This window comes from Festucalex cinctus, chromosome 5, assembly GCF_051991245.1.
Source record: "Festucalex cinctus isolate MCC-2025b chromosome 5, RoL_Fcin_1.0, whole genome shotgun sequence".
Taxonomy (NCBI): Eukaryota; Metazoa; Chordata; class Actinopteri; order Syngnathiformes; family Syngnathidae; genus Festucalex; species Festucalex cinctus.
The window spans coordinates 20,701,357-20,727,098 of NC_135415.1; the positions used below are offsets into that span (position 1 = coordinate 20,701,357).

General features: G+C 39.1%; 4 protein-coding genes across 6 annotated transcripts; 3 read left to right on the forward strand and 1 right to left on the reverse strand.

The window, feature by feature from the left end:
- The first annotated feature begins 197 nt into the window (after nt 1-197).
- Nucleotides 198-11,132, forward strand: dhx37 (DEAH (Asp-Glu-Ala-His) box polypeptide 37). Of its 3 annotated transcripts, none has more exons than XM_077522884.1 (27): nt 198-224; nt 620-725; nt 792-961; nt 1,047-1,159; nt 1,410-1,773; nt 1,993-2,141; nt 2,250-2,342; nt 2,423-2,519; nt 2,683-2,796; nt 2,876-3,092; nt 3,969-4,061; nt 4,136-4,203; nt 4,291-4,426; nt 4,509-4,585; nt 4,727-4,959; nt 6,205-6,316; nt 6,393-6,499; nt 6,642-6,830; nt 7,012-7,136; nt 7,214-7,330; nt 8,369-8,541; nt 8,608-8,722; nt 9,114-9,251; nt 9,335-9,429; nt 10,160-10,233; nt 10,338-10,435; nt 10,524-11,132. In XM_077522884.1, the coding sequence occupies exons 1-27, from the start codon at nt 210-212 to the stop codon at nt 10,598-10,600; spliced, it is 3,465 nt and encodes a 1,154-aa protein (XP_077379010.1). In that variant the 5' UTR covers nt 198-209; the 3' UTR covers nt 10,601-11,132. The 3 variants fall into 3 exon arrangements, with proteins under 3 accessions (XP_077379010.1, XP_077379011.1, XP_077379012.1); XM_077522885.1 differs by lacking the exon at nt 198-224 and adding an exon at nt 231-501; XM_077522886.1 differs by lacking the exon at nt 198-224 and adding an exon at nt 231-428.
- Nucleotides 11,133-11,752: 620 nt separating this feature from the next.
- ufd1l (ubiquitin recognition factor in ER associated degradation 1) lies at nt 11,753-16,868 on the forward strand. The gene is made up of 12 exons (XM_077522137.1): nt 11,753-12,000; nt 12,199-12,331; nt 13,474-13,506; nt 13,585-13,706; nt 13,810-13,940; nt 14,020-14,092; nt 15,149-15,217; nt 15,312-15,380; nt 15,474-15,524; nt 15,597-15,685; nt 16,046-16,130; nt 16,229-16,868. Exons 1-12 carry the CDS (start codon nt 11,998-12,000, stop codon nt 16,301-16,303), a joined length of 933 nt encoding a protein of 310 aa, XP_077378263.1. The 5' UTR covers nt 11,753-11,997; the 3' UTR covers nt 16,304-16,868.
- A 552-nt stretch (nt 16,869-17,420) lies between these two features.
- c5h22orf39 (chromosome 5 C22orf39 homolog) lies at nt 17,421-18,749 on the forward strand. Its single transcript, XM_077522140.1, has 3 exons — nt 17,421-17,491; nt 17,937-18,104; nt 18,290-18,749. The coding sequence occupies exons 1-3, from the start codon at nt 17,462-17,464 to the stop codon at nt 18,419-18,421; spliced, it is 330 nt and encodes a 109-aa protein (XP_077378266.1). The 5' UTR covers nt 17,421-17,461; the 3' UTR covers nt 18,422-18,749.
- mrpl40 (mitochondrial ribosomal protein L40) lies at nt 18,445-20,219 on the reverse strand. Its single transcript, XM_077522138.1, has 5 exons — nt 19,922-20,219; nt 19,729-19,809; nt 19,411-19,566; nt 19,077-19,158; nt 18,445-18,977 (listed from the first exon to the last, which is right to left on the reverse strand). The coding sequence occupies exons 1-5, from the start codon at nt 19,972-19,974 to the stop codon at nt 18,750-18,752; spliced, it is 600 nt and encodes a 199-aa protein (XP_077378264.1). The 5' UTR covers nt 19,975-20,219; the 3' UTR covers nt 18,445-18,749.
- Nucleotides 20,220-25,742: the final 5,523 nt, after the last annotated feature.

Sequence of the window (25,742 nt, forward strand, 5' to 3'; positions counted from 1 at the left end):
TTAACATGCAAATGAACAATGGAAAGCATGTGTCAACATATAAGTTGTTGTTGTTGTTTTGTTTTTTTTAAACAGGAAGCAATATAATTTGGGTTTCATTTTGGACAACAGTGGGGAAAGAATCCTAGCATATTTGGTAATTTGTATAAACGGAACCTCTCTGGAGTACATGTTTTAATTACGGACACATTTGACGGTTGGACTCACCCATGTTTACATGCGAGGTTTCTGCAAAGTTACTCTAAAAGATATGAATAAGTCAATTACATTATTTTCTTGGATAAAATTAACGATGAGTACTTTTTGGCCAGTTTCTACTTTCTAGAGTCTGAAACTCTTGGTTTGAGTTTGCTTTGAAGCGGAACCTTTGAATCGTTAGCGTTTTCATTACGAATACGTTTACATGAAGGACTGTCTCCTGTTTACACGTGAGGTTTAAGCTAAGCTACCGTAGAAAATGTGTGCGTTTCTATGACACTATTTGCTGCGTGGAACTAAACGGTTTGTTCATTTTATGATATTTTTGGACACGAGTTGTTTGACTAACCTTTATTGTACTTAGCGCGGTTCAGCATTGCACGGTTTATTTATGCGCGCATGGATGATTTCCCCTTCTTAGGTAGAGATGGGCAAACTGAGAAAGAAGCATAACTGGAAAGGGAGACAACAGAGTGAACCTCAACAACCAACAAACGGAGAAACGACTGATATTGTAGTAGAACTAGGTGACTGAAAACGACATTACCAACGCGCTTTAGCTGGATTTATTTTTAAAACATTTTATTCCGTAGATGTGACCAGACTGAAAGGCGTCGACGAGAGCAACGCACTGGTGCTCCCGGCCTCCAAAGCAAAAAATAAGAAGTCCGCAGTTACTCCTGTTTCCAAAAAGAAACCTCTGACCAAGAAGCAGAAGAAGGAGCTGCAAAAAGTGCTGGAGAGAAAGCAGAAGAAAGCTCAGGTGACAAAGGCTGCACTCCCATCCCGAAATGTTCTCTGTTCTCTCACACTTCTGATTCCCATGAATATTATTGTCTTGTGTGTAGAGAGCAGACATCCTGACACGACTGGCAGAGGTGCAGATTCCAGAGTCTGAACTACAGCTCCTTTACACCACGTCAAAACTGGGCATGGGGGAGAAGCTCTACCACACTAAAGAGTATGTTTAGGAAAATAAATGAGGAGCGAGAAAGTACTAGTGGTGGGGATACACCTTGGCATTTTTGTTTGTTTGTTTTGTTTCTTGCATTCAAGTCGAGTCGCTCAATAACACTGCAATGCAATGTGTTAAGCTCATTTCATTTCCTCCATAGAAAACATAATTATTCAGACGTGTGTGTCATAATTAAATATTTAAAGGGTCAGTGCACCTGGGTGGTTGTTGATACTTTGTCCTCTCTCTTTTTCAGCTCACCTGATGAAGTGATAGAAGGAGCTTCTGGACCAAAGATCAGCAGTGTCAGTGGGGCCAACAGGAAGAGAAAATGGAAAGAAGAAGAGGATGGGGAAGAGCAGGAGGGAGATGATACTAGTGGTATCTCAACTAGTGATGATGATGATGATGATGACTGTAAAGAGGAGGAGGAAGAAAACAGTGAAGTTAACCAAACCCCGGTGACGAGTGAGTGTAAGCAAACAAGTCCTACCTGTGAGGAGGTAAAAGAGAAGTTGAAGAAAGACCAGCAGCAGACTGGGGAGTCGATGTCCAATGACGTGATGAAGACGTCACAGCCGGCTGTCTTCATCCCGGTTGACAGATCACCAAAAATACAGGTTTTTCACTGAAACAGTAAACCACTTTTTATGATTGTCCACGTGCAAAAATTTGTGGCCACCTTTGGCTTTGTTTAAATGTTCACTGCAGTAATTTCCACAAAAGCCCATTAAACTGGCCATCAAAGTGGACATCAAGCACGTATATGGCAGTTGAGGTTTTGTTAGTATATTATTCATGTATGGCCATGTCAGCTGCCGATCTTGTTCGTGGCTTAGGAGGCTCGATTGAAGCTGCCGGTGCTGGCCGAGGAGCAGGTCATCATGGAGGCCGTGAAAGAAAACCCCTGCGTTATCATCTGTGGAGAGACAGGAAGTGGGAAAACAACACAAGTGCCTCAGTTTCTCTACGAAGCCGGCTACGCCAGGTGAGTTGGCCCTCAGTAAATGTTGCGTAAATGCAGCCTTTGAGATGTTTACAATCCCGATGGAAACATTTGAATGTTAAGGGGAAGTGATGTGTTGTTTCCTCTAAGTGACACAGGCATCATTGGCATCACTGAGCCGAGAAGAGTAGCAGCTGTCAGCATGTCGCACAGAGTCGCCAAAGAGATGAACCTGCCCACACGGTAACATTCTCACAGATGAGGTCTTCGGCTGCTTTAAAATGATGCCCTCGATTGAGTCATGTCTGTGTTTTGGTGTTTAGCGTGGTGTCCTATCAAATTCGATACGAGGGCAATGTGACGGATGAGACCAAGATCAAGTTCATGACGGACGGTGTACTTTTGAAGGAGATCCAGAAGGTACAGTAGAAAGTTGTTTTTATTTTTTAAAATTGTACTACATTACATTTTTTATCCATGGTTTAATTAGTAACATTTGATAATTGACTAAACGTCAGCATATGGTGCCTTCAAGACCTCCTCATTTCAGCAAAAGTTGAGATTTCCCAATTTCTCATGTCAGGACTTTCTGCTGCGACGTTACAACGTGATCATTATAGACGAGGCCCACGAGCGAAGCGTGTACACGGACATTCTCATTGGACTGCTCTCTCGTATAGTTCCCCTCAGAAACAAGGTGACCTACATTGTTTGTGTGTTACCTTTAAAAATTGTATGTAGTGTTAACGTTAACCAATGGTTTTGTGCGTCTTCAGAAAGGTTTGCCCATGAAGCTGCTGGTCATGTCGGCCACTCTGCGTGTGGAGGACTTCACCGACAACCAGAAGTTGTTCAAGACACCTCCACCAATCATCAAGGTGGACGCTCGCCAGTTTCCTGTCACCATACATTTCAACAAACGTACCCCGCTGGAAGATTATACTGGGGAGGCGTTTCACAAGACTTGCAAGATCCACCGTATGCTGCCTTCAGGTGCACAAACGATGATTTTCTTCTTTTTTTTTTCTACTAGAGAGGCATGTTATTGGGAAATGAAATACAGCGGACCCTCACATATTTGCAATTCATCATTTGTAAATTCACCTCTTTGTGATTGTTTTTGTTTTTAAACCTATCCTGTATTTTTCACAGAATAACTTGCCTATTTACAAATTTCTGTAATGTGGCAAAATGGTACTGAATTTGTAGTTTTGTATTGAGACAACGAACAGTTACCATGTCAATTATTATATGTTGAATATTTATGGTTTTAACTATTATTTTATCAATTCAAATCAACTTTTAGGGGATGTCAATTACTCACGGCTGTGCTCTGTCAATCTGCCTCGCAAGCAGACTTCCACTGTATCATCATGGAATTCAGTTGTCTTTTATGACACAACTATTACGATGCAAGTACAATTGTCCTGTATTATAGTTGAAAAATAGTTTAAAATTTAATCAAATTTTATATTTACTTTATTTATGGACATTTGTTTAAGGATTTTTTATTTATTTATTTTTGTTTTAACTGTTCCCTATGCGTTTCGAAGGCAGCCAACATGTTCCGGTTCAATTTGAAATTTCCTCCTCTAACAGTGGCAAATATTTTGTTTTTAGTTTAAAATGGCTTACATTAACTAGACTCCCGCTTCGCAATGTGCCCAGAGGTAAAATTCTTGTTGGTTATTGGCTTTTTTGGTGCCGTCAATGTTAGAAGCGGAAGTTCAAATCCAACGGGAACTCGTTTGCTGCTATCAACTCGATTGACATGCTGGTCCGAATTCGAGTATAATTTAAGTCAAAACTTCCACCTAGTGGAGATTTGTGCTTCCAGTTGTGGACTCAATTTCCTTCTCCATGCTTCAGGGGGCATTCTGGTGTTTCTTACCGGCCAGGCGGAGGTTCACAGCCTGTGCAGACGACTGAGGAAAGCTTTCCCCTTCAGAAAGGGTGACACTGGTAAGTGGCTCACTCTAAAGCAACTCAAACCTAATAAAAGTTTTGGCTTATTTTGAGACAATTTTTCTGTTCAGGTGATGACGAAGCCAAAACCTCGGAAGCGGTGAACAGGTTCAAGAGGGCTAAACAGAAGAAGAGCATTGTATGTTGTTATCTGTTATGTTATCTGGCGTTCAACCACAATGATGGATGATTACATAATTAAGCATTGCGTCGGATCCGCTTGCAGTCACTGCCTCGCATCGACCTGGATAATTACTCCGCCCAGCCTGTGGACGAAGGAGACGAGGACCGAGAGGCGGGGATAGCAGAGGACGAGGACGAAGGCTCCGACTTGGACATTGGAGACGATCCTGGCGGCACAGGCAAGCCTCGCTGCTCATTTCACGACTCTTGAGAGGCGTGAAATACATCAAATATTAACAAGGTTGCATTTTGTCCCCATAGAGGAGAAAGCTGACCCGTCCATCCCCATGTACGTCCTCCCCCTCTACTCTCTGCTGGCTCCTGAGCAACAGGCCAAGGTGAACATAGTAACCAAATTAATGTATCTTTACTCTTGTAGCATAAGCTCTGCAAAATCATCTACACTACATGTATCATATGAAGAGTATATTTCCTTGCAATGTTTTTCTATTTAACTAATCAAAGGTTTTCGTGTGCAGGTGTTCAGGCCCCCTCCCGCTGGCACTCGTCTGTGTGTGGTGGCCACCAACGTAGCAGAGACGTCGCTGACCATCCCGGGCATCAAATACGTGGTCGACTGCGGCCGCGTGAAGAAGCGCTTCTACGACCGCGTGACGGGCGTGTCGTCCTTCAAGGTCACGTGGACCTCGCAGGCGGCAGCCAATCAGAGGGCGGGCAGAGCGGGACGGACAGAGCCAGGACATTGTTATAGGTCAGAGTAGTTTAGAATGATGATGTTGTTTAACAGTGATGGACAAATGAAGCTTCATGAAGCACTTGTGATCATTTTTTACTCCTCTAGATGGCACTGTGGAAATGTAATCAATTTCCATTGCATTCGTCCAGGGGTCTGCAACCTGTGGTTCTGGAACCACATGTGTTCGTACCTCTCCTGTGGATCCCTGAAAAAAAAATAGTAGAAATGAATATTTTTTACATGTTTATTTTTAGATTAAATATTCTTTAAATAAATTAATGATCTAGATTTTAAAAAAAAGAATAATTGAATATTCCAAAAATGTCAGTTCAAATGTTTAAATTGTCAGATAGAGAGATGAAACATAGATTAAAAAAAGTTTTAAAATTATGTAAACATGTCCAGACTAGTAAGTGACCATAAAAGGTGTCAAAGGGAAGAGGAAAAGCAGAAAATTTCCATAAATTGTCCATGAATTTGCCAAAGATGTCAGCGAAATAAATAAAAAAAGACAAACACACAAAGACACACAAAAAAAGAAAGAAATCACCCCAAAAAATATATAAAATGTCTTTGGAATTGCCCATAAAGTCCTAAAAATTACCATAGAATTTACACAGAAAATGTATTTTTAAAGAAGGCAGAAATAAAAACATTTAAAAAGTAGCTTTAAAATGTCCAAAAACAAAAGAAAACAATCCTAAAAAAAAAATTACCATAAAATGTCTACAAAATTTGCAATCAGAAATTTGACAGTCAAGCAGAAACATCTCAAATTTTATTAAAAACAAAGTCTGGCAAAAGATTTAAAAAAAATAATAATAAAAATCGAAGACGGAAGGTTTAAGAAAATGAATCTCTACGTATTGGATGCTGCATATTGTTCTGTTCTGGTGCAGCTATAATTAGCTCTTGGGCCCTCAGTACATTAGACTAACACTGTTTCCTTCATTACAGTCTTCAAACATTTTGCGGCTTCAGACGGATTTTTGGTTATTTATTTAGCCTGAAATGGCTCTTTTGTCAGGAAAGGTTGCTGACCCCTGCACCAGCCTTTATCTTTAAACCAAGACTCGAAAAATATCGCAGATGCTTCATGAAGCTTCATTTTCCCATCACTATTGTTTAGCTTTAGCTGCATGTGTTTTCACTTATGAGACAAAATGAATTTAAACTTGTAAGTCAAGGCACCGCCTTTTGTGCTTTGGCTTATCAATAAAGGTTGGGTAACACGGATTCAAAACGATATTTTGCTTGCAGGTTGTACTCATCTGCAGTCTTTGGTGACTTCAGTCAATTCTCAGAAGCAGAGATCACTCGCAGGCCTGTGGACGACCTGGTCCTGCAGATGAAGGACCTCAACATTGAGAAGGTCCGTCGCAGCTCGTCACCTCAACTCTGATTGCAAAATACGTAAATGTAAATATACTCACATGTACGGTCTGCAGGTGGTCAATTTCCCCTTCCCTACTCCTCCTTCTACTGAGGCTCTCGTGGCAGCAGAACAGTTGTTGCTCTCCTTAGGAGCTCTCAAAGAACCACCTCGCCTTGCACGGTAATTGCCCATGATGCCACCGTTCATCTTCATTTTGAAGCCATTGTTTTTTATGGGTTTTAAGTATGCAGTATTTACTTCCTGAAATGTCCTTGCATGTTGAAAATGTGCTGTTTTTTGAAACGTCGGTGCCTTCTTCCAGGATGAAGGAGATGCAGCGGGCAAAGCTGAGCTGCCCCATAACTCCGTTGGGCAGAGCTATGGCCTGTTTCCCTGTAGCACCGCGCTATGCCAAAATGTTGGCGCTGGGCCAGCAGCAGGAGTGCTTGCCCTACGTCATCGCCGTGGTCGCTGCTATGACAGTCCGGGAGATTTTTGAAGACTTCAACCGGTAAGGAGCGCAAACTAATCGATTTGCTAAGTTAGGGCTTCTCAAAGAAAACAGGACTGCCTATTCTCAAAAATGTTTGGGAACCCCTGAATTGTAGTTTTTGTCATCCTTGTGATTTTTTTATTGTATTTTATTTATTTATTTGTTCCCCTTTTTATTATTTTTATTTTTTTATGTTCAGGCCTGCAGGGAGCGAAGACGAGAGCTCCAAGCTCTCCCAGCGTCGCGCTCGGATGGCCCAAATGAGGAGGCTGTGGGCGGGGCAAGGGTCGTCGCTCATGCTGGGTGACATCATGGTCTTGCTGGGTAAAGTTTTGTCTCCGGTGGTATTCCTGGCAAGAACCTGCCTGAAACTTATAACACGTGTGTCCGTATGATGTCAGGTGCTGTCGGCGCCTGCGAATTCGCCGGCTGCACGCCCGCATTTTGCGAGGAGAAAGGCCTGAGGTACAAAGCGATGGTGGAGATCCGTCGACTCAGGAGTCAACTCACCAATGCAGGTGCTCAAATGTAGTGCATCATACTTTAATGTCATACAATTATACACAATTGCAGCTGCAAGAACATTAACAAACATAGCAGACAAAAATTCAGTTAAAGAACTAATATTCAGATTAATTGAATTTAGGAACTACTTTTGAGACAGCCATTTCCTACCCAATTTCTACAGGAACTTCTTTTTGATTGTTTTTGTCATAATATCTTGAGATGGTGAATTTTGAGTTTTTGTTATCTGTACACTATGATCATCAAAATTAAAAAAGCTATTTATAAATGAAATAGTTCACTCTGATTTTAGTTCATCTATACCAGAGGTCTTCAACCTGCGGCTCTTCCCTCAACAAATTAGTAGAATTTATTTATTTATTTATTACATATTTCTTTCATTTTTTAGATAAACTATTCCTGAAATTAATTAATGATTTAGATTAAAAAGATATATATAGTTAAATATTATAAAATTGTCCATCCAATTGTTTTTACAGATGAAAGGTCAATGAAAACATTTTAGAAATGACCTAAAAATTAAAAAAAAAAAAAAAAAGTCTAAAAGGGAAGAGGAAAAGCAGCAAGTTACCATGAAATTGCCAAAAATGTCAGAGAATTGAATAAAAAATGCAGAAAAGATAATGTTCAACAAGTAACCATAAAATGTCCAAAAACAAAAGAAAGGAGGAAATTATATCATAAAATATCTTTGGAAATACCAATATGTCAGAACATTTATTTAAAAAAAAAAAAAAAAAAAAGGCAGAATTTTTTTTTTTAAAAAGTAGCTCTAAAATGTTCAAAAACATAATAAGAAATCCCGAAAATTACCATAAAGTGGCCACAAAATTGCGAGGAAAAAAAAAGGCAGAAAACGTGTCCAAAAAAGGAAGAGAGGCAGAAAATTGCCAAAAATGCCATTTGACAGAAAGGCAGATGTTCTAATTTAATAAATTCCACCAGCGGTCATAATGTGGTTTCAGGTCAGTGTATATGACCATGTGAAAGTGCGACATAAAGACACGATATCATACCATATTTCTCCCCAGTAAACAGCGTGTGCCCCGATATGGGCGTGTTCGTCGACCCCAAGATGTCTCCCCCTACAGCGCACCAGGTGGTCTGCTTGCGACAGATCACTCTCGCGGGCCTCGGCGACCATCTGGCCAGGAGAGTACAGGCGGAGGAATTGTTAGATTCGAAATGGAAGGACGCTTATAAGGTGAGTCTTGGATAAGCATAATTGGAAACACTGGTGCATTTTCAACCCTTTTTTTCTTCCCCACAGACACCTCTCATTGACGACCCGGTGTTCATTCACCCGACCTCGCCGCTGTTTAAAACGCAGCCTCAGTTTGTCGTCTACCAGGAGATAATGGAGACCACTAAGATGTACATGAGAGGTCAGTGAGTGCACTTACTTTTTTTATATTATATACAGAACCAAAATTTGGATGTTCTTCTAAGTCCTGCCCTGTGATTGGACCTTAGCAACATCTCCTGAACACAATGGAAAATGTGTTATAGTCTTGTGAAACCAAGGTGTAACATTCTGGCCTTTACTTGAAACAGGGGCCTTTGCCAAGATGGAGAGAATTATGAACAGCTCCATATAGCAGTCAATGTTAGTACAAAACCTTCTGGCTTACTAGAAAGCAAAGGAGTGTGCTCCCATTTAACATGAGTTTGAATGTGATTGCTTAATTTAACCACTTCTATAGGTATGAGGGTGTACACACTTGTGCAACCGCATTATTTCAGTTGTTGTTGATTTGATTATTGTGCTCCCGTCAGGTGTGTCCGCCGTCGAAGCCGAGTGGGTTCCTCAGCTCCTGCCTCAGTACTGCCATCTTGGCCCTCCTCTGGAGTCACCGACGCCGTGGTTTTGCACCTCCACGGGCAGCATCAGGTGTCACCGCTCAAGCACCTTCTGTAAGCTGGGACCGATGACGTCGCCCTTCATGTTGCGTGTTGTGGCTTTCGTCCTCGGTTGACACCAATTTGCTGTTTTGCAGTCCGAGTGGCCTGGCAGCTTCCCGCAGTGGAGATGGAGTATCCCGATGGTCTGGAGAGATACAAACTCTTTGCTCAGTTTATTCTAGATGGACAGGTATTGCAGACAGAATTGATTGATTTCAAGCACAATACACATAGTTCACTCATTCAAACCCAAAAACATAAAAAAATAAATAAAAATTATACTTTCCTTCACTCCCAAAAACGTATTTATACGTTTTTTTGTTTTTATTTTTTTTTAATGATAGCGCATACAGAAGGTTTTGATATAGCTTCTGCCATGAAGATGTCCCTTAAAGCAATGGTAGTTATTACAAAAATACGGCCAGCAGGTGGCAGCAGAGTATAAGAGATCAATCAAGGCCATGTTGTAACAAGCTCTTTTTGTCAGTGTTTTCACCAGGCATTGTGAATATTGATGACTTATATAATATTCTAATGCTAATTGCTTCAAAATGGAAACAGATAAAAATTTACTTTTTTTTTTAACTGATTAAAGACGAGACTAATCTTTCTTTTGGTAGGTTCCATGCTTTTATAGCAATAGAACAGAATATTCTGTGGACCTCGCAAAATCAGTCAAAATCCAGTAAAACTTCAGTGAAAATGTCTGGAGTGAATTTAATAAAGGACAGAATATGGCTAATATTTGTATTCATATGGAAAATCTAACATCAGATGCTTTGTTGTATTTTTTTTTAAGATATATATTATTTATGTGTGTTGTCATGCGTTTAGCTATTCAGACCCTAGCAATTAATGTAAAGGTGACGTTTAAGCCTTTGAGGTGGTCTATAGTGTGAGTTTTCATGTGTGCTGTGCAGGTATGTCCTAAACTGAAGGCCTACAGGAGCCATCTGCTGTCAAACCCCTCCATCATGATGAAATCATGGGCTAAGTCAGTCACTCACACATATACAGTATACATACATATACACTCAGACATATATTAAAAAAAACAAAAAAAACAAAACAAAACTGACTTACACCTTTGTGTTGTAGGTTGCAGCCCAGGACAGAAGCTGTGCTGGGAGCTCTGGTGTCGCAGAGAGTTGACTGCAGAGACGCTCTCCTCTCCGTGTGGAAGGCTGACAATAAATGTATGAACTTTATATAGCTGCCAAGAATTGGTTGTCTGATTTTATCATCTGTTTGCCTCGCCTTGATTTTTTTTTTCCTTCTCCACAGTTTTGCTGTCTGCATACTGCCAGTGGCTACCTGAGGCCATGCATCAGGATGTCGCCAAAAGTTGGCCTCCAGTCTGAAGGCCAACTTACGAAAGAAGCCCTGCATTCATCCACTGGTTGTCAAGGAATGACCGTTTTCACTTTGTTGTATTATATAAGCTCTGTGTACCTCAATTCAGAGTATCAATCATGTACATCTGATTTGGTCTTCATAAGACTTATTAAAAATATTAACGTGTGTCTATGTATTTTATGAATAAATAAAAAAAAAAACCTGAGCATGTTGCTGCCAAGTCACTGTATATTCTTTTGATGACTGTTAGGCACTGTTGCGTTTATGACATTTTGGCCAAACAGTTCGATTTTGGTCTCATCAGATCATAACATTTTCCCAGAGTTGGGCTTGATGTTTTTTTTTTGTTTTTTTGTTTTTTGGTAAGGCTTTTCCACTAATGGCCCATAGCCTAGAGGAGAGAATGTTGTCACGTCTCTTAATTGAACATTATAGTGGATTATTATTTTTATTTTAATTTTATTTTTTTTGAGTCACCTTGGTCTCACAACTTGTCAAAAATGGTGTTGCATAAAATATTCATTTGTCCTTTTTGTACATTTCAAAGTCTGCATTTTTTTAAATGTTTACTTTAGTAAAACAGTCGAATTACGTGTGGGAACTAGATTAAGTGCAATTTCTGGAGAAATTGCTTGGGAATGCTGAAACAAATTGAGAGATAAATTATGAAATTATAACCTCCTGGTTACTGGACAATGCGGTTTACCAACTGTGCCACCGAGCAGTATTAGACACCTGGTAATGATGATAAGTTATATATATGGAAGTGGGCGTGGAAAGTGATATACTTAGAAAAAGTACAATGAGTGTCCCATTTAAATGGGAAAAAGTTTATATTAAATGTTAAATTGTGCAAATACTGTAAGCGTGAATTTTTTTTAAGCTAGTTTAAATTTGAAAGTATTACGTGGGAGTTGTTAGGCGGCAAAAAAGTGTGGAGAATAAAAATCACAATAACGTGGGAAATCTTAAGCATCATAGCTTTCATCATCCACGATAAGTAAAATAAAGAATACGAATAACGTGGGAATGAAAGCATTCCCACAATTAGCATATATTTACATGCGTATATGCTCTGTCACTTAAAAAAAAAAAAATCACCAAGTGTGAATAATTTTGCCACCTCTGTATAATCGCTATAGCACTGGTCAGATAATCACACTATAAACATTGAAAGCAACAAAAATAGGGATTTCGCTTGTTTGGTTGAGAATTTGAACGAATACGATTGGTTGCCCAACTTGCCCCCATCCGTCATCGCCTACCTCACCTTACTTCCGGTTTGGGCGGAAGACAACAGTGGAAGTACTTACTCGGCTTCTATGTAAATGTCAAAATAGCTCAACACAAGCGCGTATTCTTGTTTTAGGCGCTTCGAGGGAACAAAGACGACCACGTTGACATGGTAAGTAATAGATGTTTTCATCTGAAGCCGTCAAAACTGCAACTCGGCGCTGTTAAGCTAGCTACCCTACGAACAACAACACAGCCGAACACGCACCGTCATCATGAAACTTAACGACAACAAACCACCATTTTTATTTTATTTCTTTTCCCATTACAACGTGTTGCGGATCGTAACCAATTTTGATGTCTTTCACAGTTTTCCTTCCAAGTCTTCGACCATCCGATGCCTCGTGGCTTCCAGAACCGCTTTTCCACACAGTACCGATGCTATTCTGTGTCGATGCTGGCCGGTCCCAACGACCGCTCCGACGTGGAGAAGGGAGGCAAAAGTAAGCCGCAACCTGCTCATGGTGTACCATGATCATCTTAAATGCTATGTGTGTCTGTGGGTTGACAAAGAAAGTTGCCAGAAAACAGGCAATGCAGTGGTAGCTTGACTTATGAAAGAACCGGCTTAGGAGTTTGGAACAAAAACAACAGGCTACAAACTTTATGCCACTGCCAGTTGAAGTTTACTTTCAAACAAAACAATTTGATGGTCTGCCTATGCCAGCCACCTGCAGTGACATCTAGAAAAATTAAAAGTTGTATACTAAGCCATGCATTCCCTTTACGTGGCAACTTTGGTGTGCCATGAGATTTTTTGCTAATGTAAAATGTGTGTGGCTTGGGTTCATCAAAGATGTGAAACACTGTTTCGACAAAATAGTGAAGTCATAGTTCCAGTAAATATTCACATTTCTTGTTGTAACACTTAGATGATAACCATGATAATTTTGTCACAGTTTCATCTAGGGGTGTTAAAAAAAATCGATTCGGCAATATATCGCGATACTACAGCACACGATTCTCGAATCGATTCAATAGGCAGCCGAATCGATTTTTTAACATCCTTTTTTGATGGAAAAACATTCAACAAAACGTCTACCTTTCACACCTTAAGCATGGAAGAATGTTATATTAATGGAACATTAAGCCTTGATATTTTATTTCAGTGCTGTTCAAACATGAAAAGGTTACAACCTGTTTGTTCAATACAGTGGGCCACTGACTGAAGTTTCAGATCAATAAATAATTTCATTTTCATACAAATCTTACAGTGTGCATGTACAAGTTTACTGAATGGTATTTTCTAAATTTGACTAAAAAGTCACAACAATCAACTTGTAAATTCATATCGGGATTAATCGGTATCGAATCGAATCGTGACCTATGAATCGTGATACGGATCGAATCGCCAGGTACTAGGCAACTCACACCCCTAGTTTCATCTCTAGTTTTTGGGTGTGCACACTTATGTAGTGTATTGTATGATTTCCCCTCCCCCCCTAACATGTATGCACTGCATACATTTTTTATTTAAGTTTTACATAACTTAAGAGATGGAAATTAGAATGGTGTAGTGTGTTCACTTTGTGTATCCACTATATTGATACCATATTTAATTCATGTCTCATTTATTTCTCCTCAGTCATAATGCCACCTTCAGCACTTGACCAGCTCAGTAAGCAATTATGCAACTTTTCTAAATGAAATGAAAAGCTTTTCCTATAATTACCGACTCTGTTATCCACCTGTACAGGCAGACTTAATATCACCTATCCGATGTTGTTCAAGCTGACCAATAAGAACTCAGACAGAATGACACACTGTGGTGTTCTGGAATTCGTGGCAGATGAGGGAATCTGCTATCTGCCGCACTGGGTGAGAAACTCAGAGAATTGTCGTGAAACACTGAGTGATGCAGATAAGTCAGGACCACCATCATATAAAAACATTCCTATCTTTATCTTCATTTGCTCATCAGATGATGCAGAATCTGCTCCTGGAGGAAGGTGGTCTAGTCCAGGTTGAGAGCGTTAACCTCATGGTGGCCACTTACTCCAAATTCCAGCCACAGAGTCCAGACTTTTTGGACATAACAAACCCAAAAGCAGTGTAAGGAGTAATACTGCACAACACTCAAGTGATCCTTTCTACATAATGATATGAAAATCATTATTGTGCCTTCTTTCAGCCTGGAGAATGCTTTGAGGAACTTTGCGTGCCTGACTACTGGGGATGTCATAGCCATCAACTATAATGAAAAGGTACACAGATTCATGCCTATGTTTATGAGGACATGTACAATATTCCAAGTTTCTCATACTGAAGATGTGATTCGGAGGGGTTGCGATAAAGGGATGTAATGTGTGCATAGTTTGGTCATAAATACATAAAGTGGCTGGTAAATACTCTTAAATAATTCATGTACGTTGAACTAGGATTAGCCCGTGTTGCGAATTCTGAAAATCTGCAAATAATGAACACAAACGGTGACCTTTTTGTCATTTAAACTCAATAATAAATGTTAGGGAATACAAATAATTGGTAGAGTACATCAGCTGTTAGTGTCTGCATCAGGGAGAAGCAGAAACATGCTTTCAGTTTCACTTTTGATTATGCACAAACTGCATTTGAGTACCAACAAAACCAGTTGTACAAGCTAAACGTGAAGAAAAAAAACAAAAAAAAACAGAACTGATTTAAACCCAACACCAAGATTCCACAAGATGGCGCCAAAGTAATACCTGGATACAAAAAAAAAAACAGCGTGTTGAGGCATCAGTTTAAATATTATTGCTATCAGGGTGTGCATACTTGCGCAAAAAAAAATATTTTAGTTTATTTTTACTTGATCACTCAGAAAGATTGTTTATGTTAATGGCAGAAAAGGTTTTTAAATTATTTTGGTGTCTTCATATATATATATATATATATATATATATATATATATCACAAACACCTGATATTCGAACATAGGTATGACTTAAACTGAGTTTTATTTTTTTCCCCAGCATATTTAATAAGAAAAATATGCATCCTACAACATAATATTGTAATATAAAGTAACACTTCACATCTACATTGTAATATCAGATATCATTTTAAAGGTGGCACTATCTGGTATTTTTTTTCTAACTCAGTAGTAAAAATGAAGTGTATATTAGAGGTGCTGTTATTGTTCAATAACATTTGTGTAAATATGGCGACTGTAGGTTTATTTTGTTTTTTTCCCCCGAGCTGGTTTTGTTCTGTGTGCACTTGTCATACTAATCATGGTCCACTAAGAAAAGATACCGGTTTGTATATATAATTTATTTTAGATTTATGAGCTGCGAGTAATGGAGACCAAGCCAGACAAAGCGGTATCCATCATAGAGTGTGACATGAATGTAAGTATGATTTTTTATTTTTATTTTTTTTTTAAACATGCAGTGTATTAAAGTCTGCTTCTGTGCCACTTTGAACATGTGATGTCACTTCCAGGTGGATTTCGATGCGCCGCTGGGTTACAAAGAGCCTGAACGCCGCTCTCACAACCAGGAAGAAACGACCGTATGTGCTACATTTCAACTTGCCTGCTTGTGATTTGTTTTTCGTTTTTTCGGGATTCGCTCCACAAAATGGTTGTTTTATTTATTACCTTAGGAAGATGATGCAGATCCAAGCACTTATGCCGATATGGACACACGATTCAGAGTAAGTAATCGTTAATGACGCGCGTGTTCACGTCTTCATCTAGATGACAATGTGTGTGCGTGTTCTCCTCAGGCCTTCACTGGCTCCGGCAATCGTTTGGATGGTAAAACCAAAGGGATCGAGCCCAGCCCCGCTCCTCTGGGCCCCAGCGACATCATAAGGTTCAAGCAGACTGTTTTTAATGTAAACTTGAAGTGGGTGCTGGTAGTTTAGGATCCTTTATTGGAGTCTGTGCATTTTGGCAATCACAGACAGGATTTCACACAAAATTGTGGCTAATAGAATGTAATCGTCTAAGGTCGAACACTCTTCTGAAACATTTTTCCCATAGGAATGAATGGAAATAGAAGTGTAAACATTGTACACAAAGATGCCTTCCAATACTGTCAAAAATGTAGTGTAATTATTTCATCAAGAGTTATCATATTATGACTCTGTCTATAATCAACTAATTAACCAATCAAAAAACACTTAGCCAATCATGTTTTGTTTTTGTTTTTTTGTTTTTTGTCGTCATGCAGAGGTATCCCCAACTACGAGTTCAAAGTAGGCCGGATCACGTTCATCCGAAATTCAAGACCACAGCCGAGGAGAATGCCTGAGGATGTAAGTCTTGTGAAATGTTTCAGCCCATTACAGTAAAAATGTGAATTGTATCTAAAGAATTTGCAATCAAAATCTTTTTGTTTTGGTTTTCTTCTCAGGATGACGCTATGAACAGATTCATCGCCTTCTCCGGTGAAGGACAATCATTACGCAAGAAGGGCAGAAAGCCATAATGGGCTCCGGAAAATAAGTGACTTGTTGGCTCGTGCACAAACACACGCAACATGTATTGTCACCTACACCTGCAAAAGTGAAAACCTTCTTTCAGGTGCACTGGGACGTTGACGTCTCGGATGTTTTGAAATTGCGGTTGTGCTGTGGAGGTGGGCTTGTACTTACAATTGGGGTAGTTCCTGTTTTGTTAGTTTTTTCCTCAATTGAAGCTGCTGCCAATAAATTGCTGCCAGCAGTGATTTTTGTACTCCCAAATGTGTTGGTAGTTGGTTTGAATTATTTTACCACAACATGACCAATATTCACTTTTGAAGTATCTTTATTTATTTGGATTTGAATTGCCTCTTACTTGAAGGTTACGTTTGCCTGCTATTTTCCATTGTCAAATATTTGCAGTCCACTTCATACCTATTGCAATCCCATTATTGCGACAAAATTGAAGCAATATAATTTTTTTTTCTACTTTTTTTGTGAGATGTTTGAATTTTTCCTGGCTTATTGTAGCGATCTACAAGTATTTTCTTTTTCTTTATTTATAGATGAATAAAGAATTGTTAAAGTACAGTTGCCAGTCCTATCGTATTCATAAACTGCAAAAGAACTGATGTGTTTTAACATTTTATCGTAAACGGAGGACGTTACATTGGCTGGCAACCAGTCCAGGGTGTCCCCCACCTACTGCCCAGAGCCATCTTAGATTGGCGCCAGCATCCCCCGCGACCCTTGTGAGGAATAAGCGGTCAAGAAAATGGATGGAGGACGTTACGCCCTGCTTTTCTCACTGTTGTGTTTAGAGTTGGGTAAGAATTTTGAAATTCACGATTTAAAATTAAACTCTTATTCTGACATTTTTTTCTTTTATACAACTTTATATCTGAATAATACAAGTTCCCTCTCTTTATTTGCGTAACCTTGTCCTTTTTTCTTATTTCACACAAGCAGAACGCCACAACTGGTAATATTCATTCGATATTTCTAGATCCGATCATATAAGATACGTGGTACAAATTACGCATAAGATAGTTGAAAAGCTTCTGAAGATTTAATTAAATATATTCAAAATAGCAATACAATAGTTTTACATTGTCTACCATGAAACAGTGCTGTAGAAAACAAGCGTAAGTGAACGCATCTGTCGTTAGCCCAACAAGCTAGCGATGGAGAAGTCTGAAGCGAGCCGATGGAGGGTAAAATACACACTGACGTACTTTAACGTCTATTTATTGAGGTAGTGGTGTTCTTCATTGTCCGTCTATATTATTGCCTACTGTTAATGATAATGTATTAACTGTAAATTGGCAAGGTGGTATGTTCGTCTTGCTAACATTGCTACGTCAGCTACTAGCCATGACGTCCGTAAAGTCAAATATTTTCTTGATAGTTTTCTAAGAGATTTTTAATTTCTTAATGTATGTCTTTCTAGACAGACTTCCACGTAGATGTTTCAATTTGAATATCTTATTTGCCATTGCTTTAAAAAACCTCATACATTTAAACATTAATTTTAGGGGTTAATTTACTGGATTTTTGCAATAAATAATCATGGCTGTTCTATTCATCGTTCAAGCAATTTCATAGAGCACTTTAAAAAAAAAAAATAAAAAAAAAAAAATCATTTTCTTTGTGTTGCAGACACCACGTGCCTGCAGCGACTACTGGAGTGAATACAAACACTGCAAGAGTTTGTGGAATCGTTTCCATCACTACTACACTTATGGTACTTCTCCATCCTGCCAGCAGTGGAAAGAGGACTACTACAACTGTCAAGCGTATGAGAAGAACATGAGCGCTGAGGCGAAGGTGAAAGTATTTTTTCACGAGACGTGCCATTCATTTTTCTTGATATTCAAGCCATGTTGTCTGTGTTGGGTGATCTTTTAAATTGTTAGTGGTTTTTGGTAGGTTGACATTTTTTGGGGGATAAATGAGTGTAAGTTTTATAGTGTGATTAAACTGTTTATTGAGATTTCCCATCTGGGTTACAGGAAGCACTGCAGAGAAGCGAACGGCAGCGAGTAGCAGAGCAGAGGAAGTTCGACCCAGTGTGGGAGCTGAGACGAGTCCCACCTAGCGACTGGCAACTTCCCCTTAACTATGAAAAACCTCAGGACTCTTGAACCGCCATGGACAAATGACGGTGTAAAAAAAAAAATTAGACTCTTTATTGTCATTGCACAGTGCTGTACTGTAAATGTCACAAATGAATGACTGTTTGTGTACAAAACACTTGGGAATTTAACTCAGGTGATTCCTTATTGCTGTTTTTGTGTGAAGAGTTCCGTTCAGTCCATTAGACGAACCGAACCAAACATATTTATAACAAATGTGACAAGCTCAACCTCATTGAATGGCATGTTTGTTTCATATTGTTGATCCAGTAGTTGAACGTTTATGACAACTGTTCTTTACCTATGAAAAACAAAAGAAAAACTCATACACTGCTCATCACTGCGTGTAGACTTTAGTGATGTCGGTGTATTTCCCATCGGGCGCTTCGTAGTTGGTCTTTGGCGGCGTGTAAGCGGGGCCCTTGTGGGAGAAGGGGAACAGGAGTGGGTCTGGTTCCAGCGCTGCATGGTAAAGCTCCTTAGATTCAGCCTTCAGCTCTTCCAGTGCTTCTTTCTGGGCTTCGAGGGCAAGCTCGATGGCCTGCATCTCAGCTAAGTGCTGCTCCTGGGGGGGAAATAAAAAAAAAAAAAATTACATGTAGCCCACAAATTATGTGTGAGGTCCCATTTTTTTTTTTGCTTTTGTTGATGGGAAGATGATTACATGTTTGTATCGACACCACTCCTTCAGCAGAAGCGCACGACCTTCGCTTTCATCAAATGACAGGCTGGGAGCAGAGCGGACCCTTTGCAAAAACAACAAATTCACTGTTAGGCAGTACAGTGAAACCTTAAATAAGAAGACTGGTTGAATTCCATATTGTTATAATTTAAAAACAAATTTTGAGCATAAACTGCCACCAAATCAGAACCTTTATTATCTGCTGTACAGGATGACGACAATAGGTGTAACGTGAAGATGCTGAAGAAGCCTCTGACACATAATTATCACACAAGTGTGAAAAGGGGGTGACTTGCAAGGAGAAACACGATTGCACCTGGTGTCATCCAAATATTTGACTGGCGTGATGAAGTCCTCGATTGGGATCAGTTCAGGTGGAATCTTCTCCATTTTTTTCAACTTCTTCTTCAGCCTCTCCTTCACCACATGGTCTCTTTTTGGGTCCACTTTCTTCTTCTTTTTGGGCTCCGCACTTAAAGGACATGCAACAAAAACTTGTTGAGGTATTGCATTACATTCAGGAGAAGATAATTCGAGCTAAGACTGTATCTCGCTATAAATACACTGGTCTTGATTTTCGGTGAAATTCTAGGCTTCTTCGCCACACGTGTTTTTATGTCATATAAAATCCTACCTGAGAGGAGCAGACGTCCTTACTGTCATCACTGCGGTAAACCAAGGCCTGTGAACGCCACCATTTTCTGCCAAAACACCACTAACAAGCCACACACGACAGTAAAGACATTATGTCAGGCCAAACAAGCTACAGAAGCAATTGTGCACTGAATAACCTTAGCTGCAACGGCCATGCCTTCCGTCAGACTTACCCCGTCTGTCGCGATAAAATCCTACTAATACCACGAGTTACGGCCGCAGCCATGTTTTTTAATTCACTCAAAACACGAGCTGTAGGAAACGAAATATAACGTTAAATTCACATCTACCCAGACATCACTTCACTGGGCAAAGACATGGCGCGGATTGATGACGTAGACGTACGTCGTACAACCGTGACAGCGAGCTTTCATTTTGCTACAGCACATTCGCGAATTAGAATTTCCTCAATTTATGTACTAAAATAACTATTAATAAGCGATGAATTCGCTTAAAAAACATTTATTTATTTATTTATTTATTTATTTATTTATTTAAACAAATTTACTTTCGAATCTATCGATATGCTGCAACTGGTCCCGAGACCAGGGAACAACTACCTTACAGAATGTACAACTATTACGTTAATAGATTTGAACATAGAAAATAAAATGAAGAAAAAAAAACAAGCAAATATAAAATCCATCCATCTTGACAGCTTATTCCTCACAAAGGTCGCGGGGGTGGCTTCTCTGCTGGCTTTGTGTAGTAGGCGGGGTAAACCCTGGACTGGTTGCCAGTCAATAGCAGGCAAATATAAAATAAAAAATAAAAAATAAAAATAAACAACAGCAATTATATTTGTAAGAGGACTTTCTATAACAAATAAAATATTTCCAATAAAGAAATTAAATGAATGGCTTTTCTATCCATAAACAATTTAAAAGTTTTATAAAATAGTAGAATTTTTTTTCTCTCCTGTGGAATAGACACAATTTTGTTTTGAAATATCTGCACTTGTGAATAAAAAAAATTCCCTAAAGGCAAGCAAACATTCAAAAACAAATTGTAATTTCTTATCTTCCTGAAACACATTAAACAAAATAGACTCTTCTGTCAGGGAGAAATCAATATTTTTTTTTTTGTAACCAACTCTCAAATTAGTCCGGAAGGAATGTACTGTATTGCAATGAAAGAAAACATGGTTCAGGTTTTCTACATCCACCTCACAGAACACACAATTATAATTATTTACATCGGAATCAAACCTCAGTCTTAAAAACTCCTTTGTCAGGTGTTCAAAATTTTTGGAGGCATGCCGGACTGGTGAAAGTAAGCTCTCCGCTCATTGAAAAGCATTGCACTTTAGTCGTGATTTAGTTATTTATCTATTTATCAATTTTATGTAGTTTCGTTAGTGTTTCTGAGAGATTTAGGCCGACTGCCTAAAATAGTTTTATGTGCATTTACCCTAGCGTGTTTAATCTCTTTTGGCAATTTCCTTCATTTATACCTTAATACAGATAACCATGATCTTTTTGGCCACTATAATGGTAATATTACATACAGTTTAATCTCTAACCAGTACGCTCTAATGTGGTATGAAGAGTATTTTTTTTTTTCCAATTACCCCTAATCTAATTTTCTATCTTTTCTCTTGACACTTAAGAAGCTGGATGCGCTCCCTCAGTCACGTGACATCATTAAAGATTATTGTTTTTAATGAGGTTGCACTATGTGTTGTATTGTGAGGGGGTCTATCATCTTCCCCCTGGTTTGCCAGTTAACACAGACCAGGAAGCTCCAGTCAGAAGTGCAGACCTGTGGGGCACTCTTGCACAGTCACAGGTCAGTTTAATCAAGTTTCACCGCAACACACAGGAATCAGTTTCAGGGTAGTACATAAATTAAAGATGCCCACAAAGAAGATAAAACAAAGCAGATTGTGGTGGAGGAAACCAAAGATGTGGATGACGAGGACTCGGAGAATCAGCGTCTGAAGCCCAAGAGGACAAGTCAGAAGGTGAGAGAGGAGTCTGGAGAACGGAAGAAAAAGCAGCAGCACAAGGACAGTGATGAAGAAGGTTACAGCTCTGACACGTCAACAAGCAGCATGACAAAAGGGCAAGTTGAAGACAAAGTTAAGAAAAAGAAAAGCAAAGCAGTCAGCAGGGATGATCTCAGCGATCAGTCGCAGATCACAGATGATGAAGACAACAACAACTCTACGGGTAAAAAGAGAGAGAGCAATCTACCTGATGTGATTGTGACCACTGAGAAAGCATTAAGTCAGCCCTCAAAAGACAAGATGGGGTCAAAGGATAAAAAATCCAAGAAGGAGAAAGAGGAGGAACAAGCAGCTGGGGATGAGGAAGGGAAGAAGAAAAAAAAGGACAAGAAGAAGAAAGAATCTGTGAACAGTGATGAGGACAGCAAGAAGACGAAAGGGAAGAAGAAGAAGGTGGAAAATTATGTAGAAATCTATGAGAGTGAGCTTCGCAATTACCAGGCAGAGCTGGTCGAGAACTATGAAGATGAGTACCACAAAAAGAAAGGTAAGTTCTTGAGTTGACACCACTTTTAGAACAAATTATCATCAGTTCAGAGGCAATTAAATATCAATTTTGTCAGAGAAAAGGTGATGGAGAGCATACTGTGCGGCTATCATACTTTTTAGCAACGTGTCCTTGGTAAAGCTACACTGAGAAAATGTATCGACTAACTACATCTATTTTAGCAAAATGTTGATAGCGAAGTCAACACAATTTACTGTCAGCGTTACAAGGCAAGTAAAGCATTCATTCCCAACCACTGCAGCACACTACAAATAATGTATCTTTCTTGAACTATATGTCAGCTATATATGGTGATAGACAGAACAATTAAATAAGTTAACTAGATGGAATGTACATAATGAACATCATTATCAGAATTTATTTCAGCATGGAAAACATTTAGCTCTGAGAAAAGAGCGGGAAAAGCTAGCAGAAAGCTAGCAAGTAGCATTGATAGTCAATGAGAGCAAAACACAGGAAACAGGTCTAAGCAAAACTACCAAATCGAAGAAAATGACGTGAGAACCAGGTCTCGTATATGTATATGTGGGAAAAGACACACCTTAACAATAAATATCTTCTTTTTTTTCCTGTTTTCTATAACGCACGCATTCTCGTCTGTTCAACCTCTCAGTATATGAAGTGGTAACCATCACGGGCGATGAAAGAGGAGCTGGCACAGATGCAAACGTGTTTGTCACTCTCTTTGGAGAATTCGGCATCACCCCCAAAGTCCATCTGGCCAGCAAGTGAGTTTCTCTCAGAAAGGGGATTTTAACTGATTTACGCTTGCTACCAGGTGCTACACTAAATGTATTACCTAGTTTAACTTATGATAATTACTGCTTTCCAGTGAACTAAACTGTGCCCTTTATTTTACCCTAACAGCACAGAGAAAAGGTATGTTTGTCTTATGATGATTGAAAAGTGTATTTGCCCTCTATATTTTGCCTCATGCTATTCGTTCCCCTTCTTCAGGAGCCGCACTGCGTTCGAGAGAGCCAAAACAGATGTGTTTAGGATACGAACCCACAACGTTGGCTCCTTGAAGAAGATACGGTAGGTCAAAACAGAATTTGTGTCATGATCGCTGTCAACGCAATAGATTGTGCCTTGTTTGACTTCAGGATTGAGCACGACAACACGGGCCTGAACGCCAGCTGGTTCTTGGACAGGGTGGTGGTGACGGATGTGATCAGGCCTCACCTGAGGTACTACTTTGCTTGTAACAACTGGCTCAGTAAAACGGAAGGAGACCGCCTTTTTGTTCGAGATTTACTGGGCACTTCGGACCCCATGGATATGCCCAAATGTATGAAACACTGACATCTTTTTTTTATACTCACATTCAGTTGAAATTATACATGCTATCATGTTTTCTTCATTTTACAGATAATAAATATATGGTCAGCGTTTTCACTGCAGATATAAAAGGTAGCGGAACTGATGCTGATGTCTTCATTAATATCTTTGGAGAGTTTGGAGATACAGGTAAGAAGAATGAATCAAAGAGTGGTTGAATATTAGGCCATATATTAAAACTGCTGATTTCATATGGTACGCATTCCTGTTCTATTATCTCTTAGAAAAAAATAGTATTATTTTTAAGAAAAAAAAAATGTGTAGTGTAATTTACTACAAGCAGGTTTACATTTTTGTTGTTGTTGACTTGTTTTAGGGGAAAGGCTACTAAACACAGACAAAAACAACTTTGAAAAAGGCACGGAGGACAAATTCACCATTGAAGCGGCCAACTTGGGGAAAGTGAGGAAGATCACTATCGGCCATAATAACAAAGGCTCCTCTGCAGGATGGTTTGCAGACAAGGTAGAACACAAGTAGACAAAAAAAATCGGGCTGCATCAGTACCAATTTAGGTATCGGTATTGGGCTGACACCAGGCCATATTTGAAGGTATCGGTACTTACGACGAGAGGAGAAATTAAAGAGAAAAAAAAAAGAAAATTGTCTTTAATTTCATTTGATTTTAAGGAAAAATGTTACATTGTGATGACTTGGTTTAAAATGATCGGTCATTGTTTTTTGGCTGGGAAATTTTATGTATCAAAAGTGCTACTGGTAACGGCATCGGTGACTACTTGAGAATTGAGAATTAATGGTATTTACTATTCACCATCACTACAAAAAAAAGCATTAATTTTGCATGCAAAAATTTTGCTTTGAGTAACTGGTTAATAAAGTAATGAAAGAAAAAAAATCATTCATGTAAATCAACATAATTTTGAAATAAATTGGCGCACTTATTAGACTTCAGTCTGCCTGTGTCGAGGTACTTAAGACATGTGATCCTCTTGTTTTCTTTTGATCCTCTCATCTGAGTCACCTATACAATGAAATGAGCTCATTCCGACTATAGCATTCATGCACGCCACACGCACAGGTGGGATGCACATGATGTCATCCTAGCCAACATGTAAAGGGAAACCCTTCCCCATTAAGGGATTAGCTTCCCTCAAACAGGCAGACACCAACGATCACTGGATTTTTCTATGTTCACTCCTGACCTGTCACCTTTTTGATTAGATAGATAGATAGATAGATAGATAGATAGATAGGTCATTTTATTTTTATTAAAAACAAGTAGCAAATTTGCTAAGTGAAATCATGAAAAAGCTCATTTTTTAAAATAAAATAATTGTGATCGTCAAAATTTTGCCTGTTTTTTTATAATTAAAAAATAAAAACATAGCTGTTAACACTTCCAATTAAACATCAAACTCTGTTATACTCAGTTACAATTATTAAAGTAACTCATAATCTAATTTATTTACTTTTCAAAGCAAGTAATTAGTAAAGTAACTAAGCTACTTTTTAGAGCAAGTAATCAGGAAAGTGACTAAGTTACTTCTTCAAGGTAACTGTGGCAACACTGCTGATAAGGCAAATTGCCATGTCACATTTGAGTACATTGCAAAGTATTGTTATTTTTTTTACATGAATTAATTACACATTCATTGTTCAATGCATTCTGATCCCCAATTCCAATTTTGTTTCTGTGCTGTTTTTAAGGTGGTCGTGGATGATCTGGGAAACAAATTAGTGTACGAATTTCCTGTCAATCGTTGGTTTGCCATCGATGAAGACGATGGCAAGATACAGAGAGACGTTTTGGTGGGAGCAAGCCAACCCACAGGTGAGGTGTGGGGCGGTGGGAATAAAATGTTTCTCTTTAATAACAAATATTTTCTTGTGACAAAGCCTTGTTGATTTTTCTTTCAATAATTATTTATTGGTAATGGGTATCCTTGAACAAACAAACAAACAAACAAACAAATGAATGTTGTTACTGTCGTTCCTGTGAACCAGAGCGACGCCTCAGGCAGTCTCACATGTAATTATTCCTATCAGGGATCGTGTACAATGTCCAGATTGTATCCGGAAACATCCGAGGAGCTGGGACCAACTCCAAGATCCACATCGTGATGCATGGCAGCAAAGGCTTGAAGAATAGTGGCAAAGTCAGGAAATTATGCTCTTG

Excerpts from the sequence above, each read along its gene's own strand:
- mrpl40 (XM_077522138.1), bottom strand. The coding sequence starts at position 19,974 with ATGGCTGCGGCCGTAACTCGTGGTATTAGTAGGATTTTATCGCGACAG. Across the intron at positions 19,810-19,921 it reads ATTTTATCGCGACAGACGGG|TGGTGTTTTGGCAGAAAATG; the intron begins GTAAGTCTGACG and ends GTGGCTTGTTAG. Across the intron at positions 19,159-19,410 it reads AAATATTTGGATGACACCAG|GGTCCGCTCTGCTCCCAGCC; the intron begins GTGCAATCGTGT and ends GTTTTTGCAAAG.
- dhx37 (XM_077522884.1), top strand. Across the intron at positions 1,774-1,992 it reads ACAGATCACCAAAAATACAG|GAGGCTCGATTGAAGCTGCC; the intron begins GTTTTTCACTGA and ends TTCGTGGCTTAG. Across the intron at positions 3,093-3,968 it reads CCACCGTATGCTGCCTTCAG|GGGGCATTCTGGTGTTTCTT; the intron begins GTGCACAAACGA and ends TCCATGCTTCAG.
- ufd1l (XM_077522137.1), top strand. Across the intron at positions 13,507-13,584 it reads TTCAGCACTTGACCAGCTCA|GCAGACTTAATATCACCTAT; the intron begins GTAAGCAATTAT and ends CCACCTGTACAG. Across the intron at positions 15,218-15,311 it reads TCATAGAGTGTGACATGAAT|GTGGATTTCGATGCGCCGCT; the intron begins GTAAGTATGATT and ends TGTCACTTCCAG.
- c5h22orf39 (XM_077522140.1), top strand. The coding sequence starts at position 17,462 with ATGGAGAAGTCTGAAGCGAGCCGATGGAGG. Across the intron at positions 17,492-17,936 it reads CTGAAGCGAGCCGATGGAGG|ACACCACGTGCCTGCAGCGA; the intron begins GTAAAATACACA and ends TTTGTGTTGCAG. Across the intron at positions 18,105-18,289 it reads ACATGAGCGCTGAGGCGAAG|GAAGCACTGCAGAGAAGCGA; the intron begins GTGAAAGTATTT and ends TCTGGGTTACAG.